General features: G+C 33.8%; 2 protein-coding genes across 10 annotated transcripts in view; one reads left to right on the top strand and one right to left on the bottom strand.

The window, feature by feature from the left end:
* RUNDC3B (RUN domain containing 3B) overlaps nt 1–21,594 on the bottom strand; it is a 144,117-nt gene that overhangs the window by 61,707 nt on the left and 60,816 nt on the right. For all 6 annotated transcript variants that reach the window (XM_044767829.2, XM_044767846.2, XM_044767838.2 and 3 more), the window contains 3 exons: nt 19,175–19,260; nt 7,819–7,908; nt 5,162–5,242 (listed from right to left, as the gene is read on the bottom strand). In XM_044767829.2, coding sequence (XP_044623764.1) covers nt 5,162–5,242; nt 7,819–7,908; nt 19,175–19,260 — 257 coding nt within the window. The remainder of the gene's footprint in view (nt 1–5,161; nt 5,243–7,818; nt 7,909–19,174; nt 19,261–21,594) is intronic.
* Nucleotides 16,618–21,594, top strand: part of ABCB1 (ATP binding cassette subfamily B member 1) — a 196,120-nt gene continuing 191,143 nt past the window's right edge. For all 4 annotated transcript variants that reach the window (XM_070507709.1, XM_014862406.3, XM_070507707.1 and 1 more), the window contains exon 1: nt 16,618–16,926. The gene's annotated coding sequence lies outside the window, so the exon portion shown is untranslated. The remainder of the gene's footprint in view (nt 16,927–21,594) is intronic.

Below are 21,594 nucleotides of genomic sequence, written 5' to 3'. Positions count from 1 at the left end.
AGAAGAATAATTTTAATCCTATAAATAAGCATTAGAAAACCTAGAGGATATTCATTCATTTAATTCTCAAAACACATATTTATTACATATCTATTGTGTGCCAAGCATTGTTCTAGGCACTGAGGATATGTGTGTGAACCAACACAACAGTCCTTGACTTCTTAGGGTTTACATTCTAGTGGGAGGAGACAGACAAATAATATAGCCCATGTTAGACATCGATAGTCACTATAAAGAAGGTAAGGGGCATAGCATGAGTGGAGAAGTTATTTTATGCAGGAAGTTCAGTGAAGGCTTCATCAGTAAGGTGGTATTAAGCTGAGTTTTAGAGAAGATAAGGGAACTAGCCATGCAAATATCTGAGATTGCTTCCTGGCAGGGAGACTAGACAGGGCAAAGGCCCTAAGGCAAAGGTGTGGCCTAACGCCTGGTATGCTCAAGGAATAACAAGATGGCCAGTGTTACTGGAGCACAGTGAGTGAGAGGGCAGGCAGTAGGAGATAACACCTGAGAGGTACTGGAGGCCAAATCAATCAAGGAATTTGTCTTTTGAGGAAAGAAGTTACTGGAAAGTTCTGAGGAGAGGACTGGAATAATCTGATTTACATTTGAAAAGGATCACTCTAGCTGCTTTATGGAGAATAAACCAGAGGAGTCAGAGGTAGAGGCATGAAGAAAATTATAAATTTCCAGGTTTAAATTAAGGAGATAGTAGTGGTGGTGTCAAAGGATTTGCTGATGGACCCTATGTGAATTATGGCACCAAGAATTCAACGATGACTCCAAAGTTTTGAGCACAAGCAACTGGAACAATAGACCTACCATTCTTGGAATGGGAAAGACTAAAGGAAGAAAAGTTTTCAGGGGAGAAGTTAGGAGTTCAATGTTGCACATGTTACACGTGAAGTGCTTATTATACATCCAAGTGGAGATGTCAAGTTGGCAGCTAGAGGTACAAGTCTAGAGTTTAGGGTAGTGTTCCAGGTAGAAGTATACATTTGGGAAAGAGCAGAAACAAATAGTGTTTAAAGCCATAAAACCAAATGAAACTTAGAGTGAGTGTAGATAGAGAAGATGATTCAGGGCTGATCTCTGAAAGAGTACAACAGTTAGAGGTTGGGGAGATGAAGAGAAACCAGCAAAGGAAAGTAAGAAGGAGGCAAACCAGAAGAGTGCTGAAGAGAGTGCTCACAAGTCTTAAACACTGCTGAAAGGTCAAGTAAGATAAGGAAGCTAACCACTGGATTTGGTGATAAGGTATAACTGCTGCCTTTGACAAGAGCAGTTCAGGGGTGGGTATTAAAGGCAAATTTGAAAAGTTCAAGAGAGGATGGAGACAAAAAAAACTGGAGGCACAGTTTTTTTTTAAGATTTTATTTTTTTCCTTTTTCTCCTCAAAGCCCCCAGGTACATAGTTGCATATTCTTAGTTGTGGGTCCTTCTACTTGTGGCATGTGGGATGGCGCCTCAGCATGGTTTGATGAGCAGTGCCATGTCAGCGCCCAGAATATGAACTGGTGAAACCTTGGGCTGCCACAGCAGAGCGCACAAACTTAACCACTCGGCCACGGGGCCGGCCCGAAGGAGACACAGTTTTGTAATAAAAGAGGGGTTACTGAGACATAGCTACAAGTGAATGTGGGGTTAGAAAAGTTTGTTTCGTTTTTTAAGGTGGGGAAAATAACATGCCTGTGTGCCGTGACGTGCGGGAAGACCTAGAAAAGGGAAAATTAATGTAAGGGGACAAGTGCTGGAGAAAGACCTCAACAGAAGAGAGAGGATGGGATGTGGTCAAAGGACTGGCCTCTGGTGGCAAAATGATTAATTTACCCCTACTAAGAGGGGGAAAGGTGAGAATATGGAATCCTGCATCTACTAGGAAGGGCAATTCAACAGCATATTTGATGGCGTACAGTCTCTTTAAGTCAGCAATTTTGTTTGTAGAAATTTGCCTCTTTAGGAAATAGTCATGTTTAAGTACAAAGACTTAGCTCCAAGAATCTTGATGGTGGCATTATACTTAGAAGTGAAAAACTGAAAGCATCATAAAAGATCAACAATCATTAGCTACCGGACTTTTCAGGCCTAAAATCTATGCATGAAAAGTTGTTTAAAGATGTTTAAAGTTCCACCAAATGGTAACTCAGAAAAGCACAACTGTTTTCTCACTGGTGCACAACCTAAAACTTAAACTAATTTTAAATATGAAATACATTTTAGGATGTTTTCTATTTATGTATTTCATATACTTAGCTTCAGAAGGATACAACTCCACTTAAAAAGACTAATGGCTGGGGCCAGCCTCGTGACCGAGCGGTTAAGTTCATGCGCACTGCTGCAGCAGCCCCGGGTTTTGCTGGTTCAGATCCTGGGCGCGGACATGGCACCGCTCATCACGCCATGCTGAGGCGGTGTCCCACATAGCACAACTAGAAGGACCCACAACTAAAAATATACAACTATGTACCAGGGGGCTTGGAAGAGAAAAAGGAAAAATAAAATCTTTAAAAAAACCAAAAAGGCTAATGGTTAATAAACATTTTTAAAAGTTCAACTTCACCAGCAATCAAATATATACAAATTAAAACAAAAACAGGATATCATTTTTCATTTACAGAATTGGACACACTTTTAATACTTAGCTGGCAATGGTAGGAAGCAAGCACTCCCACATATACTGATTGAAACGAAACTGGTATGGCCTCTCTGGAGGTCAATTTGACAGCATAGTTCAAAAGCTTTAATAATATATATGCTGTTTATCCCAGAAATTCTACTTGCAGGATTTTAACTAAAGAAATAATCATGGTTCTATATAAAAAGCTGTAGTTATAAGGATATTAACTACAACTTTGTATACACAGTGAACAACGAATGTAACCTAAAAGTCCAACAATAGCTGGGAAAACCTATTATACTACAGATAATGAAATTCTATTCATTTTAGGAAATGATGCTGTAGAAGGATAATGAATGACATGCAAAAATGTTCATTATATAGTTTAAGGGAAATAAACAGTTACATGTACATTTTGATTCCATTTTAACAAAAGAAAAAATGTATCTATGCAATAGAAAAGGCTGGAAAGCTATCCATCAAAATGTTAATACTTCTAGCAGCTGCTTCTTGAAGGTAAGATTATGAGTGACAAACTTTCTTCTATCTACTCTTCTATATTTTCTAATTTTTCGACCGTGAACATGAACTACTTTCCAAATAAATTAAAAGCAGTAATTTGGGCAGAGACAGACTCTTACAGTTTCTTAAAATTAGGACCTTAGAGTTTTAAAAAAATGTGTCTAATATAGGTATATTTCAGTGGAAGCAACTCAACTTTTAAAATATTGGTTCTTTATGACAATTAGGATAGTTTAAATCTTCCTAAAAAGAAAAACTCCATGGACAGTAATGTTAACTGGCTTATGACTAGGTTGAACTGTTATTTCCCTTCTCATTTTAGTACCCTTTATAATCCCTCAGCATATAAAGGAGAGGAAGCTTTACATACATGTTTGGATTAGTGCATCAAAGAAAGAAGGAACTGCATAAAAATTCAGAGAAAAAGTGGTTAAGCAGTTGGGGATACAGAGTATATACCATTAATTCATTCTGAGGTCACTAGTTGAGAGGGTTTCATTACTGTATCTTTTAAAAGTACTGTAATAATTACTACAGCCCCTTATGTAAGTAGGAGAAGAAAATTAGTATTCACGTTTATCTTTATCTTTATAATTTAAGTCATTTCTTAAATCACTAAAAATAGCCTTTACACCTATATGTTGATGACCAAACTCCTATCTCCACCTGTCACCTTGCTCTTTAATTCTAGACTTGTGGCCCATTCTGCATAAAACAGCTGTATGACTACGGACAAGTTATTTAATCTCTCTGTGTTTCAGTTTTTCTCATTTGTAAAATAAGGATAGCAGTTCCTACCTCACTGGCTTTTGAGGATTAAATGAGTTAACAGAAGTAAAGCATTTAGAACAATGCCTGATATATAATAAACATTCAATAAATATTATTAATACTATTTTTATTAGTATTATTTTGAACTATCTGTTATCTTCACAAAATATCCTATAATCCAATACATCCCAAATGGTATAATGTTATAGCTGTTCAAATATCTTCTTGCTGTATTTCTTTTCTAGATCTAATGTACTAGAATAATCCCTTTTCCCAAGGGATCCACTTACTCAATTAGAAATCTTGGTACCATAATGCTCTATTTCTCCTTCTCTCTCAGCAACCAAAATATCTTGAGACTCCTAGTTCTGAAATAATAGTGACTTCTCTCACTAGATGATGATTATCTCAGGGGCAGGGACTGTATTTTTTTTCAGAAGTTCATGAAGTCCCTATACTCTTGACATCTATGTATCCCTGGCAGCTAAGAAACTTTCTTTCCTACATTAGGCACTCAATAAATGCACCTTGAATATGTGTGTATATACATATATTACATATATACATATACATATTACTCACTCTCTTTTTTTCTTTCTCTTACAGCTTTGGCCTGATCATAACATTTTAAAAGGATACAAAGATCCTCATTCTATTCAGGAAATCAATAATGCGAGCAGAGCTTCAGAAAATCTACAGATTTCATCTGATTAACGTCCAATGCTGATAAAATTGTGGGCAATCCCTAACTCTCACAGAATACTGGTAGCAGGATAAGCTGGTACAACTCTTTTATAAAGACACACTTTAAGAGACATAAAATTTTTCATTGTATTTACCTGAAGAACTCTGTAAATTCACAATAGAAACAAAAAGAAAATTGATTTGCACAAAAATGTTCATTATTATTTTCTTTATAATGGAGATTAAAATGGAAAACATTCTAAATAATGAATTATAGTTTGGGAATCTCAATGGACTATTATAGAGCAATTAAAGTTATTATAATGATTACAGCAATAGAAACACATGCTGTTTTTAAAAAACTATACTTAAGCTGGGATTACAATTATGTAAAAAGTGTGTACTTACATAAATACTAAAATGCAACTTGAGTTTGTATTTTTGAATGACTTCTGATACTGAAATAAACGTTTTATAAAAAGTGACTTCAATCAGATAAATACACTGTAGAAGAAGACATCCAATTATAAATTAAGATTTCAATAACATTTTCAAAATGTCAAATACCTTTGGGTAAACTTCAAATATGGTGTATAGTCTATTACAGCAGGAAAGTTGCCATCTAATCCTTCTCCTTTTAGGCAGAAGCTAAGAAAACAGACAATAAATATTCCATTTTAATAGATAAAATGTTAAATCAAACAAGTGTTAATAAACAATCTCTTGTTAGAGACATTTGATTCACCAAACTGCAGCTGAATTTTTTTGTTTGTAATTTAAATGTTGTTACAAATAAATACCTCAATACAGATATCCTGGCTTCAATGCCAATGACAAAGCATTGTGCAAGTTAATACACTGTTACATAAATATTTGCTGCAAATGCAACACTCACTGAGAAATCTGTTCAAACACTGTTTATTTATTTCATACTATCTTGGTCTTTATTGGAGATCACTAGAGAACTTTCAAATGAAGACTTGTTCACATTCACACATAAATTCTCACGTGACACTGAACATCACCTAAAAAGATCTAATTAGAAAATGAGGGTTTTCTAGACTACCTAAAGAGGTGAAAGGGCTTGGATCTTAAACCTAAAAAGAATGCAAAAACTCTTCTAATCTCTAAGTCAGTCCTTTGTAAGAAGCCAAGGCAACGAGGAAAAGTGTAAGTGACTTGCCCGAAGTCATACTGTGAGTCTCATACAGCCTATAAAGAAACTCTAGATCTCCCGGTCCCCCAACCCACTAATCTTTCTCTTGTACAAGGGTATACTCAATTGGATAATCAAAAAAAAAAAAAAACGGTGTTTATGATTACTATTGATAAAAGAAAAAAAGTACATCTTCTAGGAAGATAACCATAGGAATATTTATAAAATGTAGGTTGATCTTTCAAAGAAAACCATTCATCTGTGAACTCCCACCTTCTGGTTTTTTTGGAAGTTTGTCTGCTGAAATACTGGTGTTAATATATCAATATCCAGGGTACGTATGTATTTTTCCAGACTTCAACAAGGACAGAATCAAAGTGGCAACACTTTATATGACCTTTTCTTTGTTCACAGAAACATTACTAATGTATCTTTAAGACTTGCTTTCAGTTGATTATACAGTACCAATGGGTTACAATAAACCAACAGTTCATATTCTTATCCCAGGTTTTGTTTTACAGAAAAAAAAAATGCTAAAGGATTTAGACAGAGCCAGCAGCATGCAATGGAAAAAGTTAACACTCTTAGAGGAATCACAAAGAACCTTCATATTGCATCTATCATGTTCATCCTAAACAATTAAGCTAATTAACCTAATACTACTTTATTAAATCTTTTGTTTTTTAAAGACTGGCACCTGAGCTAACAACTGTTGCCAAGCTTTTTTTTTTCGCCCTCTGCTTTTTTCTCCCCAAATCCCCCCAGTACATAGTTGTATATTTTAGTTGTAGATTCTAGTTGTGGCATGTGGGACCCTGCCTCAGTGTGGCCTGATAAGCGGTGCCATGTCTGCGCCCAGGATGGGGACTGGCGAAACCCTAGGCTGCTGAAGCAGAGCAGGCTGAACTTAACCACTTGGCCACGGGGGTGGCCCCCCATTAAATCTTAAGTAGAGGAAAGTTTTACCTATAAAATAACAAATATTTTGAAAAGGAAGTGATTTACTAGAAAAAGGCAACCTCAGTGAAAATGAGCACAATACTTTTTAATTCAAGACCTAAAAGTAGATTTCATTTAAGTTTTATACTTATTTTGTTAATATTCTTGCATTTTAAGTAATATTTCAATAAAAATATAGTATTTCCTTCACTCTTATATTTGAATTATTGTTACAGACAAACTTTCCACTTTTAGTATAATGTAAAATCTTGGATCAATTTAGGAAATGCAAAAAGATGCTTCCCTAAATTTAAAAAGAACGTACATTGTGCATTTTTAGTACTTATAATCTTAGTCCAGAATCAATTCATCTTATTAATAATAAAAGCAAATATTAATTTTTTATATTTTAGATACATAATACAAGAAACATAGGATACCCAAGATATCCTGTCAGGATGTTCTTTATCTCAGCACATGAGATAATGAAAATCTTTCTGGTTCTGAATCTACTTTTAGTGTATTTCTTTGCATTTTAACACCAGGGGTGGTTTTTTTCTTTTAAGATTTTATTTTTCCTTTTTCTCCCCAAACCCCCCCGTACATAGTTGTATATTTTTAGTTGTGGGTTCTTCTAGTTGTGGCATGGGGGACGCCGCCTCAGCATGGCGTGATGGGCAGTGCCATGTCTGCGCCCAGGATCCGAACGGGCGAAACCCTGGGCCGCCGAAGCGGAGCGTATGAACTTAACCACTCGACCACTGCGCTGGCCCCTATTTCTTTGCATTTTAAAGCAGTAGCTGAAAAATACTAAGAGATACGATTCAAAACCTTCCTTCAGTGCTACCAGAGTACATGATTTTTCTGCTTGGGCAAATGCAGTCTAAGCTTTCCTTTTTACCCAACTAGAGAGCAAGCCTGTTAGTGAATTTCTTAAGTTTCAGACAGTCTCTTTTCTGAGAACAAACCCATTTAGAAAACTGATGCCATTTGAAAGGGAACAATATGAATCAAATAGCAATATCCACCTGTGTGCTTTACTTAGAAAACTGAAAGAAAAAAATCCTAAGTAGAACTATTATGTGGTAGAATAATTTGAGAACTAAATACATTTAGTTAGATTAAGTACCTGAAATCAATAGCATTGAGTCCAAGCAGCATGCCAGCAAGCATATTTGCTTCCTCACCCAAGACAATTGCTCCATCCTCATAAAATCTCCTAAAAAATGAAATGAGTGAATAAATAAATAAAAACTGATTGAAGTTTCATTTAGAGAAATCACTTAGAGCCCAAACTAAAGTAGAAAGAACTAAATTTATTTATCAAAATAAAAATGTACTCAGATCACCCAAGTGTTGTAGATATTTAGAAAAAACAAAAACCAAAAACTGCCACCATAACAAAAAATCATTCTAAGCATTTCTACTTCCCTCAAAAAGAATCTCCAAAGTGACTCTTTCAACAGGCCTAGAGTGCCTAGCATTTTTCCCTAATAGTGAAGCAATAGAAATGCAATCTAAAAGATGGCAAATTCATGATCATTTATACTGGTCTATTTTCAAAACTATGTAGACTATTTTTCTATACATAGAACAAACACAAACATACATTCTGTTTTTCTGTAATTGCAAGGGTTATTAACTAAATTAAGCACCAGGAAGGTGTGTGATCATTAGTAATTTATGCTAACTTCTAACAATGCAATACTAATAGGTCAGACGGGCTACCAAGATGGCTGCATTTGAAAAAGAAAGTATTATCTCTGACAAAATGTGAATATGAATCTATCTTTGCTAATTCCTGTAAAGCCATCTGTTTTGGTGAATGTTAGTTTCTAAAATGCTAAAATTTTATTTAAAAATATTTAAAATAAATATTTTAAAAAAATATCATAATATGGGCCTAAGGTAATTTTCTACAAAAGAATGTAAGATCATTGAACTTAGTTGTTTTTTAAAACAATATTATGCAAAAACTAGTTCATGTTCAGTAATCAGGGATCATTAAATTGTTATATTTATTTAAATTACATATAGACAGTGAACACCACTCTACTAACTAAAAGGAAAACATTTTAGTAAATGAAATTTGTCTTGCTCTTCTCAGTATCTGTGAGTTTATAAAGGCTGCAAAAAGATTTTAATATACTCATAATCCCACCATTAATTCTGAAAAGTTCAGAGTCTACCAAATACTCTTACAAACATATCATTTGATACTTGCAAAAAAGTCCATGAAGTGAATGTGGAAAAAACTGTCATTAGCTATAAATTTATCATCAAAAAAAGTTACGTTAAAATGATTTGCCCAGGCTTATATGGATGAACTGCTCAAGGAGGAAACTCAGTTCTTCTTACTTTAAGTTCAATATATTGTCTATTAAACCATACTGGTAAACAGAAATATTTACAGAGAATTTAACCTACGTTATGGTTCATAGGGAATTTTAAATGAATAATAAAAATACAAAGAGGAAAATAAGAGACAACTATTTACCCTCTTAGGTGTAAGGCTGCAAACAAATATGGTGAGAAGCCTAGCTTGGAATAGATGTTGTCTGTTTCCTTGGAAATATGAGAATTGCTTTCACTGATTTATATAAAATGAAAAAAACTAAAACTTCCAGACTAACAAAGATTAGTAAAATAAATGGAAGGATTTTCTACATATTCAATGAAAGTGTTCCACAAAAAGAGATATTTAGACAAATCTCTATATCTGAGATTTTGCCCCTGCCCCAATGGCTAAACTGGCTGTTGACAGAATATGTTACTGACTCCTGGAAGAATTATAATTCCAATGTTCTAGACTACTAAATTCTTTGAGACACGTGTCAGAAAAGAATTCTGGTTTTTGATGCTGGCAATTATCCATTATTCCTACTATTCCCCTATATAAGAAAGGGCCTACTTTTTTTATTCCCCATGTTGAGCTCAACATGTTTAAAGGTGCATTCTAAGAGTCAGATCAAAACTATTCTTGCTTGCTTCCTAATGTTAATATTGTTTTAGCAACTATTGAAGGGTATCAAAAATAAACACAAAACTAACTGGTTTTAGAAATCACTTAAAGTCTAAAGGTCTGTTATACATGTGTATACAGGATTGTTTTATTGATCTTTTTGGCTTTAGTTTTACTAATGATTTTTTAAGCTAATCAATACAAATGAAATGCTTGCTATATGTGAAATCAATAATTCCACTCAAATAAAATCACACATGAAGCATAACACTGCATGGACCTGGTTTAATATAACAGTACTTACTGCAAGAGAGGGGAGGAGAGGACAAACGTAAGAGGAAGGGCTACTTAAGAGAATTGTCCATCGTATGCTGAATGTTTTTATTATTAGTTCTGGTTAAGAAAAAAAGTATTTTTCATAAAATACACCTCTAAGTTTGAGGTAACATTTTTAAAGTAATTCAGTATTCAAAAGAATCCTGAAATGAAGGGATCTGAATTGAAAAAGATCACATTCTCATCATTTAATCAAAGACAAGTCATTTCATGTATATTAAAGAAGCAGCAGCTGTCAGGAAAAATTAATTTTTTATTCCCTTAATCAAACCAACATATCAGTAATTTTGACTGAAAACCTGATTCCTGTTATCAACACTTTCAAAGGCTTTAAAAGATTGTAAGCTTTGAACCTCTTCATTTTATCTCATAGAAAAACTGGAGCATTAATAAAGTTTGCTTATATAACCAACGTTATGTAACAAATGAGCCAAGAGTAAAGCCTAAGATGACTAATTCAATAATAGTAAGGTATACACTAAAAAAATTCCTTTTCTTTTGTTGAAAATATTTTTTGTTCTAAAGAAAATATTTTTATGAGAAGAATCTAACCAAAACAGTGTACTGAACTGCAAAAACATATTACAAATATTGAAAGTACCAAGGTGAAAAATATAAAACTTCCATTTAAAGATTTATATATTAGATTATATCTTTAAAGAAGTTTTATATTTTAGAAGCAAAGGAAAATTGTGAGCAACCATTTGATATTACTGTGATCTGGAAGAAAAGCCTCCTCTTTTTATTAGGTATACTCTTTCCAATTATTGTAGGTTGACCAGAAAAATATTAGAAACTAGAAAAGCATTTAAAGTAATACCTTCATAAAAATAACTTTTTCTCTTAACAGATATAATTTAACTCTAATTGAAATATGTCTTTATAATGCTATCTTTAGTGTTCATTCTGTAAGACTATTTTAAGGCCTTTCTGGTACTTCAATAGCAAATATCCTTGGATGGCATCCACGGTGAACAACCAGTATGGATTATGCTGATACTCCACAGTATCATGCCTCAAAATTTCCTTTTTTGAGAGTCACAAGTTATTCTAGACACTGAAAGGGCACTATTAAAATATGACAAAGCTTATCTCGTAAACCAAAGATATTTCATTACCAATATTCTTGTTCTCTTCCCCAATTTAATCTCTATATATGAAACTTTAAAGAGAGGAGATAAGAAAATTCTCCCATGACATACAAGACAGATGACAGCGTTATAAATAAATGTTATATTCTAGTAAAAGTCAAATTGAATCAGAATGAAAAACTGACCAAAAAGTAAGTCTCCAAAGGTCTTACTATAAGTATGTGAGATTCATTAATTATATTATCAACAAATATATAATAAATTCCTACTGTGTGGCAAAAACTGTGCTAGGTACTAGAGTTAAAATGGTGATCAAGATAAACGTCGTCCCTCTCCATGGAGCTTGTAGTCTAGGGTAGAGGACAGGCAACAAACAAAAGAGAACGATAATCACAGATGATGATAAGTAGTATAAACTAAATAGGTTGTTGAGGTAGAGAAACATTGAAAGAAAACACAATTTTGAAGAAAGTCATTAGGAAAGGCATTCTCAAGTGTTTAGCCTGAGGCCTTAGGCCCACAGAAGTCTGATCACACAGGTCTTTGTAGGCCATATAACATTAATAATAATTGTGGACATTTACTGCATGCCAGGCATAGTCATAAGGGCTTTATATGAATTATCTTCTTTCACTTTACCAGCACATATTATGCCACAGAGGGTATTAAGCAACTTGCCCAAGACTCCAGAGCTAGAAAATGGTGAAATCAGAATTTGTCTCCAGGAAATGTGTTTGCAGAGAAACCATTTCAAAGTTTTAAGTGGGAATTAACATGATCCCTTTTACTTTTTTTTTTTTTAAGTAAAGTGGACATACAACATTATATTAGAAGATTGGCTAGAAGCTGGATGGCTACTGGAAGGGGGGAAACTGGAAACTTAGTTGGGAGGCCAACTGGGGAGTGTAGCAAGAGATAAGTATGCATTACTGGAGCAGTCATGTAGATAAAGGTAAACGGATAGATTCAAGACAGATTTTGGAGACAGGATTGACAAGACTTGCTAATGGAATGATTACAGAGAATGAGGGAGAAAGAGGAATCAAATATGAATTTTAGATTCTGACTTGATCAGCCATGTAGGTAAGCAGTAAAACCATTTACTGAGAGGGAGAGAACAGGGTTAGAAGGGGAAAAAATCAAGATATCTGAACTAGCTAGCTAGAGATTTAAATGTGGTGTCATGATCATACAGGTGGTATTTAAAGCTATAGGGAGATGGATGAAATTCTAGTGAGAGAGAGAGAAAGAGAAATGAACAGAGACAGAAGAGGAGACAATGGAGGACTGAGCCCAGAGAATATTAACACTTAGAAGTTGTGAAGAGGAAAAGAAGCCTGAGAAAGAGCAATTATAGATGGAGAAGGAAAAGCGAGGTAACGTCATATAAGCTAAAGGCAAAGAGGTTTTTCAAGAAAGAGGAAGTATTCAACCACGTTAGCTGGACAATGGAGTAAAATGTGGACAGAGAAATGTCCATTGAATCTAGTAGCTTGTAGATTATTGGTATTCTTGTAAAAATTATCCTTGGTGGAGTGGTGAGGGGCAGAAGCCAGGCAGGAGTGGAGAGAAGACTGACTCTAAGGTAAGGAAATGATGACAGTTTGTATAAACATTTTCGAGAAGTTTGGTGATGAAGCAGACCAGAACATGAAAATGAGCAGTAGTAAAAGGAAATATGAGTTCAATGAAGAAGTTTTTCTTTTTAAGATAGGAGATACCAGTATATGTTTCTTCATGGGTGGGAATGATCCAGCAATGGAAAAGAGGTTGAGGATGAGGAGAGAGAAAGGTGGTAACTAAGGGAAGAGGTGAGCGGGAATAGGATCCAGAAGAAATTAGCCTCTAAATAGAGAGACATTCCATCACAACAAAAAAGAACAAAGACAATATGGTTAAGGTGTGTGGTGATAGGAATAAAAGCATTCATTTATGATAGGTTCATTTTCCTAATGAAAGGAGATCTTGTACTAATGAAAGTTAAAGGAAATATCTAGTTCTCTCTAAATAGCAATTTTATAAGAGCAGTTAGAATTCTTATCTCTCTCAAATCACATGTCTGTATGGAAGACCAGGAAGATCACGCTTATCTCTACTATAGAATAATGCCAAATACATCCTGACACTTTTTCTTACTTGTTTCCAGGAATATGTAAAATTACTGTTTGTACGCAAATTTAAAAAGAAATTCTGAAACAAAATTGATTATAAGACCTTTTAGATATTTAGTAAGCCAAAAATTATTTTATAGACAACACAAAAAGACAACAGTTGAATTATTAATCAGAATTTTCAAAACTGAACTATTCTAGAGACAAGCTTACATTTGAGATTTTATGTTTTCCCTGTGCAATAGTGGAACTCACTTCCCTTATTTCCTTAGTTACAAAAACCTGTATTATTTATCTTTCTTACCCAACATACAATTTCAATAAGCCTTAAAAATTTTTTTTAAACAGCTTTATTGGGATATAGTTCACATACCAAATAATTCATCCTTTAATGTACAATTTAGTGGGTTTTAGTATATTCACAGAGTTGCTAAACTATCACCACAATCAATTTTAACATATTTTCATTACCCCCAAAGGACATAATGTACCCCCAGGCATTCCCACCCTATTTCCCTCCAACATGTTCCTCCCCCCAAACCCTGCCCTGCTCACACAATGACACAAGGACTGATCTACTTTCTGTCTGTATAGATCTACTTATTCTGAACATGTCATATTAATGGAATCATACACTATCTGGTCTTTTGTGACTGGCTTCTTTGACAGTAAAATGTTTCCCAAGTTCATCCGCGTTGTAGCATGTATCAGTACTTTATTCCTTTTTTTTAAACATGAAGTTTATTTAAATGACAAGACACTTGATCTAAAGGGAAAACTATCTAAGATTAATTTCTTTTAGAGTAATTTACCCCTACTTAAAGACAGACTGCCCTGCATGAAACAGATACATACAAAAAAGTTACAAAATTGTCCTTGGTTTTAGAATAATAAGTGAAAAACACTAAAGTTCTCTGATTGAACAAGGTATGCAACAATTTTTATGTTGTTCTTTTTCACTGCTGTGAAACAGTGAAAGCAAAATAACTTATTGGAATATAAAGAGCTGAACGAGCATGCCACCAGTGGAGAAAGGTGGTATTTTCACAGAATCAGTTATTTTCCCCATCCTTCTCTGTTTGCTGTCAATCAAAACATACCACTGACCATTTAGTTTAAAAAAAGAAAAGCAATATGCTTGTGCACATACACCAGTTACTTTATGTACAATAAAGAAACAGGGAAGGGGAAAATGAAAGAATCGAGAAAACTATACTGTAGTAGCTAGGATGCCGTAGAATCAAATTCCAGTTTTCTAATTAAGAATGTATTCTTGGTCTGTAGGAACAGAGTTCTAGAGTAAAGCAGCAGGTTCCCTCTAGCGACACCTTCCGTCTGCTGCTGAAACACATCAATTGTAGCTTCATCCTCCGTGTCCAACTGTGCAGGTGTGTCACTTTATTGATTGGCTGCCCTTCAAATGGGAATCTGATCTGCGTCACAGACAAACCCTCTCATTCACAACAGGCTTTTATTAGTTTATTAAGCCATGTATTCCTCGATCGTTGTTCTCAGTCTTGACTCCTTGGGCTTCTCAATGGCCATGCTGAACTCCAGAGTCTCCCCAGCTACCACTTCACAAAAGAGGTACCAGGTCCCTCAGAACCAGCACACAAGCAAGTACCAGGAGCAGCAGCAGAAGTGCTTCTTTTCTTGACTGAATAACATTCCACTATATGGAATATACATTTTTGTTTATTCATTCATCAGTTGATGGACATTTGGGTTGTTTCCACTTTTTGGCTCTTATGAATAACGCTGCTATGAACATTTGTGTACATATTTTTTGTGAACATGTATTTCAATTCTCTTAGAGGTATATCTATATCTACACATCTAGGAGTCATGTGCTGGGTCGTATGGTAATGCTATGTTCAACCTTGTGAGGAACTGCTGGACTGTTTTTCAAAGCGGCTACATCATTTTACTTTCCCACCATCAATGTATGATGGTTCCAGTTTTTCCACATCCTTGTCAACGCTTGTTACTACGTGTTCTTTTGATTGCAGCCATCCTAGTGGGTGTGCAGTGGCATCTCGTGGTTTTGATTTGCATTTCCCTGATGGCTAATAATGTTGCACATCTTTCATGTGTTTATTGGCAATTTGTGTATCTTCTTTGGAAAAACGCCTATTCAGACTCTTTGCCCATTTTTAAATGTTATTATTATTATTATTATTATTATTGGGCTGTAAGAGTTCTTTATAAATATTCCAGATATAAGTCCCTTATCAGATATATGCTTCGAAAAATTTTCTTCTGTTCGGTAGGTCATCTTTTCACTTTCTTGATGGTGTTCTTCAAAGCCAATTTATCTATTTTTCCTTTTGTTGCTTATGTGTTTAGTATTCTATCTGGGAAACTACTGCCTAATCCAAAGTCATGAAAGTTTACATCTGTTTTCTTCTAACAGTTTTACAATTAAGTCTGCTCCATTTTGAGGTAACTTTTTTTATGCTGTGAGGCAGCAGTTTACAAGCATCTTATAATAATGTTTATTTTTTCATCTTTTTTTTTTTGAGGAAGATTAGCCCTGAGCTAACTACTGCCAATCCTCCTCTTTTTGCTGAGGAAGACTGGCCCTGAGCTAACATCCATACCCATCTTCCTCTACTTTATATGTGGGACACCTACCACAGCATGGCTTTTGCCAAGCGGTGCCATGCCCGCACCCAGGATCCGAACCGGTGAACCCCGGGCCGCCGAGAAGCGGAACGTGCGAACTTAACCACTGCGCCACTGGGCCAGCCCTCAAAGTAAAACTTTTCAACAAATTCAAAGTCCCAAAGTCTTTTGTAGCTCTTGAAATAGTGGTAATTTACCACTATTCTATCTACTTCTCTATAATCAAGAAAAGTGTTTAATCAATTCTTTTTTTTTCCATGTTGTGAAAAGCTCAGTAATTTTTGAAGTTTTATTTTATACTTTACTCCTTCTTTTACTCCTAATATAATATCAAGAAAATAACATTTCTTCTGAACACAACTTTTGTCATTATAAATTAAGTACTGTGGTGTAACTGGAAAGTAATAAACAGGTCTCCATAGAGTTAATTTTATCTCTACTTTGTATCTTACCAGAATACTTTCAATCTTGTTTCAAATGTCCCATTTGTATTTTTTAGCTTAATTTTTCTAATTATTTTTCAGTCTGTGGGTGGGGAGAAATTAAAACTTTGAGCAAATTAATTCAGTTTCTACTTTAAGGCTTTAATTCTAGGTCTTCCCAGTAACCTACCAGAACAATTCCCCACTTTTTTTTTTAGCTTGGATTCTAATCTTGACTCTGTTAACTTCCTACCTCTGGCTATTTCCCAATAACACCCCAATCTCTAAAACCATGAAAATCTTCAAAGGCTTTTTTTCAATTGCTCACCAAGACATCCTCCACCTTAGCAATAAAGATCACATGAATTTCTCTAATACTTTGGAGCCATCGTCATGTACTCCAAGAAGAGGATGTATTGTGTTTCTGTTCCCCATACTTCCTCCGCCCAAGCTTATCCTTGGATTTTCACTGATTAGTACTTTCAAGCTTGCCTGCCTTAGCTCATGTCGCTCTTTTGTACTGGGGTAAACACTTGTATCATCATTTTAAAGGACGTGATTACTCTTTATCTGTGAGGAGTAGAACAAGAAGAAATCACTTGATTCAGATATTCTCAAGATTCCTAAAGGATTAGAGATCATTTCTCATTGTTCTACAAGCACTTACATGAGGAAGCATACAGACAAAAGGTAAGGTATAACTATTCTTTCCAATTGTTTGCTTGTATTTTACAAACTTAATCCTCCAAACAGATATGTCTTGGCTAGAGGTTCACAATCACATTTATTTATAAATAAGATGTTTCTTTGATTTGATTTCAGTAAAAAAAAATACTGTAAATAGTTAAAAAAAAAACTTTCTTCTCTTTTTGGAATTGCATTTTTTTAGTTAACTTCTAAGACAAGAATTCTGAAAAAACTCCCTACTGTCTTCCTTTCTTGAGAATTAGAGTCATTACATTCATATTTAAATACTGTGTGTGTATATACATATATATACATAAATATTATATATTTAAGTATGCGTGTATAAACATACTAAGCCATGTTTCTGTTTGAATAATATATATTTACATATTGTTACAAGAACATTATTTACTTCATGGACTTCTCTAGAGCTGAATCATTTCCTTTTTTAAAAAAGGACGGCTAACATCTAAGAACAAGAGAAAAAGCATTTCCCTTCAAATATTTAAACTACTCATTCTAAAAATAATCTATTCAAGAATTATTTCTACCCCACCCAATTCTCTAAACTAGAGAACAAGACTAACAACTCAGAGAGATTATTAATGCTTTAATTTCTATTTAGAAAAAACTATCATAACTTTCATACAATCTTTTTATTGCATAGGAGATGATTATCGTGTAAACTTGGGTTTGATTTCATCAATTTAGGATTTTTAGGTTTGATCTCTGAGATTCTGATACTATTTTTATTTTCAAAGCCTTAGTATCTCTAATATTTAGTATCTTTCATAATTAAACTTATTTGCTAGTGATGATAAATAAAAGAAACACGTTTCATTTCAAAAGGTTCATTTCAAATGTCTAAAAGTTTATCATCATCTCACTGTCTACCTTTAGAAATATCCCGAATATCATATCACTTTAAAATAATTCAATAAGTATATATCGGATTTATTTTATGCAAATACTTCTTTTAGTTAAAAGTCTTTCTATCTCGGTCAAATTTATAATCATAATAATTTTTTCTTTGTATTTTGCAAATGAAAAATTTACTATTTTATTACCTAAAAACATAGAGCACTTAAGCAAAGATATTGTAATCGTGATTCTTAGTTACTTAGCTAAGAATGTGTCATAATAAATGCCCAGATTTTCTTAAAACCCAAAATATCAAATACTGCATCAGGACATGGAAATTAAGATTCCAGATACATGATTTCTTTATATATGTGCCTAATTTTCTCTATCAAAACTGGTATATAGTTGTCATTCTTTTCTTCTCCTTCAGAAATATGATTAATAAAGTAGAAATAAGTATGATAATTTAGAAGCGTCTAAGGCAGTGCTGTGCAAAGAACTTCCTGTGATGAAGAAAATGTTCTATATGTGTGCTGTTCAATTTGGTAGCCATTAGCCACACATAGATATTGAACACCTGAAATGTGATAAAGCAACTAAAGAATTGAATTTGTAATTTTATTTAAATCTTAACTAATTTTAATTTACATAGTAGTATGTAGTTAGTGGCTACTGTATTAAACAGTACATGTCTAAGCTATTGAAATTATTAACTATTTTCACTTACAAATACTTTTGATATGGAGAAATGGTTTCTTTAACAAAAGCTATAAAAATAGATTTGTAGACCACAGCTTAACAGGAATGACTGTTGTCCTAATATGAAACTTTTTCTACCATTGTAAGAAATTAGTAAAGTCCTGTTATTCACATGACACAGTGTGTCATCTCTAAGTCTAATTTAAGAAAAAGAACATTGTACAGACTACCCTAAAAAGACAACTGAGCAATCATTAATTATATATATGAATTAAAGAAGTGAATAATTCATTTATATTCTTTATAAGCAAATAAATAAATAAATAAATACTATAGCATAGAAAGAGAAGGAGTGCTATAGGAATTTCATGGTTAGGTTTTTCTTCAAATTGGTCAGAGAAAAGTCTATGGAGAGAATGAACCTTCAAGTGTTGAAAGAGTGAGAATCAGAAATGATTCAGAAAAAAGATATTCCAGGCACAATATGAAGCCTGAAAAGATAAAGAGAGGTAGAGGTATGTTTAGTTGACAAATTACATTCTTCTGAGAAGATACTGGATTTATTAAGCAGTTCAAAATTAAGGAAATAAAATAATGGAGGATTTTAGAAATGAAGGTCTTCTTTCTATTATTATTTCTAAGTCTTTAGGTGACTCAAATATATATTTGAAAATTAAAAGAACTTTTAAACCTGGTAGTCTTGAAGTCTCTCAGAGCTGTAGAAATGTATTCAGATAAATGTTTTTCCATGAGTGCTACTCTGATCCAGGCTCTACCCTAAAAGGAAGAAGAAAGAATCAAATATGAAAAACAAATTAGAAGTTAAAAAATATTTTGCCACTGTGTTATCAAAAATACACGCATTTTTAATATGGAAAGAATAACTCATTCAAAATATACATTTGATAAAGACTAAGAAAAATATTCAAGTAGATAAGAATAGGTAAATTTTTATTATGTATAGTATATGGTATATGTTTTGTTTCTCTGAAGGTATAGGGTACAGCAAGTCAGATTAACTTTCTATCCTCTGAAGAGACAGAACCATTAATATTGAGCTACATGAGTTAGAGACTTCTTTTGAATCACATAATATAATCCTAAGACAACAGTACTTCAGTGCCCCAAATCAACATGATAATTAAAATGAGTCCCCTTATAAAACATGAGGAACAGAGTCCATTCTCATTAATAAAAACAATCACTCTCACACCACTTATTTAAGAGAATTTCCCATCTATCCTTCCAGAGAGAGGTATTACACAATTTCATTATTTATCATGCATGGAAATCATGAGTTACCGAATTTGACGCCCCCAGAGAATTCTAAAAATGATAACCAAATATTTAAACCAGAAAAATGAAATAAACAACAATACCCCAGAAGCATATGCTAGAACAGGATCACAGCAACAGGAGATTCTGACTAAATGTGAATAATTTTACTGTTGAAAAGAGGTAACATCATTCAATAGTTGAGACTAGCCAGTTAATATTATTTTTATTATCCAAAGCATTTCTTCTGAACCTTTTGTTTCGAATGAAAGAATGTAAGAGATCATATTTGTAGGGAGAATTTTATAATCCAATTACTTTTATTTTTATTCAACCCGTTCACAAATCTCCAGAAAATCCATTAAAGATTGACTAAATAGAAAATCAAAACATTGCAATGGCAGTTGAGAATAAAGGTGACGCTAATCAATATTTATGATGGTTGACCACCAACATGGAAGGAGAAAAAGCATTCTTTAGACTACAACTCAAGAGAATTCACCAAACTCTTGCATAGGAAGAATCAAAAAGCAGTCAATTTAGACAGTGGTAAAACCTATCAAGCTAGAAGCAGCAGTAGTGTCGGGAAATAAAGGAATGATAAAGATGTAGTAAGCACAATCATCAACTGGCCCATCAAGCTCAAAATGTCTTTCAGTTTGTCCACTGCTCAGTCCATTGTTCCTGCTAAGTAAGCCTAGGGGAACATACAATTTAGCTGTGGCTGACTGGAACAGAAAGGAAGAGACAAGCTGTTGGCTAGCAGTCTCAAGATTCTCTCTTGAAATTTCATCTAAAATACAGAGAGACTAGTAGTGGTGGGTTGAATCAAAAGGCTACAATTTCACCAAAACAGCAGAGAATGTTGCTCTCCAGAGAAAGTTAGACACAGGAGACTGTGCTATTGCTAGATAAGCAATGTGGGGAAAGTCCTGCTTCCTGATTTATTAATGTCAATCCATATAAAACTTGGCTGCACCTAGTTTCCTGTCCTTGGATGTTTGTGGAATTCTCTGTTATATTGTAATAATAAATTGTGCTAATTTTAAGTTTCTTTTCTTTTGACAAAAGAACTTTTACTAGAACAGAAGATAAACAGACTTATTAAAGATTGTTGGAGCTATGAAGTGAGAAAGTTGAAAACTTAGATTTAACATTTTACTTTATCAGTTAGATAATGGTAAAAGTAGTCAACACTGCTTTAGAATGCAATTAATATATGCTTGACTCTGTCTTAAGAGCTTTAGATACACTAAGATGTTTAATCCCCCCAAGAATCCTGTGTTAGGTTACAATACTATCCCTACTTTACTATGTAAGGAAACAAATAGACACAACTAGAAGACGGGAAGCTGACTGCACCACCAAACCTACCAACCTAATTGAATTAATACCCATACATTCTACCTTCCCGCCTGTTTCAGGGGATGAACAGAAATCGTTGAAGAGAGTGAAAAGACAAACCACAGAGTGAGCAAAGACATTTGCATTATATGTCTGACAAAAGACTCTCATTTCATAAAATACAAAGAATTCTTACAAATCCATAAGAAAAAGACAACTCAATTTAAAAAATGGGCCTGGAAGGGGAAGATTTTTAACTATAGATTCAATTTCTTTAGTCGATATCAGAATATTCAGATGTTTTCTTCCTTTCTGTGATAGTTTTGTAAGTGACATTTTTCAAAGAATTTGCCCATTTCATTTAAATTTTCAAATTTGTAGGTGTGAAGTTACTACCTCTTTTAGGATTTTTAATGTCTGTAGGGTCTATGGGGTTGGCCTCTTCTTTGTTCCTAACACTGGTAATTTATAATCTTTTTTTCTTCTTGAATA

This window comes from Equus asinus, chromosome 1, assembly GCF_041296235.1.
Source record: "Equus asinus isolate D_3611 breed Donkey chromosome 1, EquAss-T2T_v2, whole genome shotgun sequence".
Lineage (NCBI taxonomy): Eukaryota > Metazoa > Chordata > Mammalia > Perissodactyla > Equidae > Equus > Equus asinus.
Note: the sequence above shows the minus strand (reverse complement) of the source record. Positions and strands in the feature narration are given on the sequence as shown.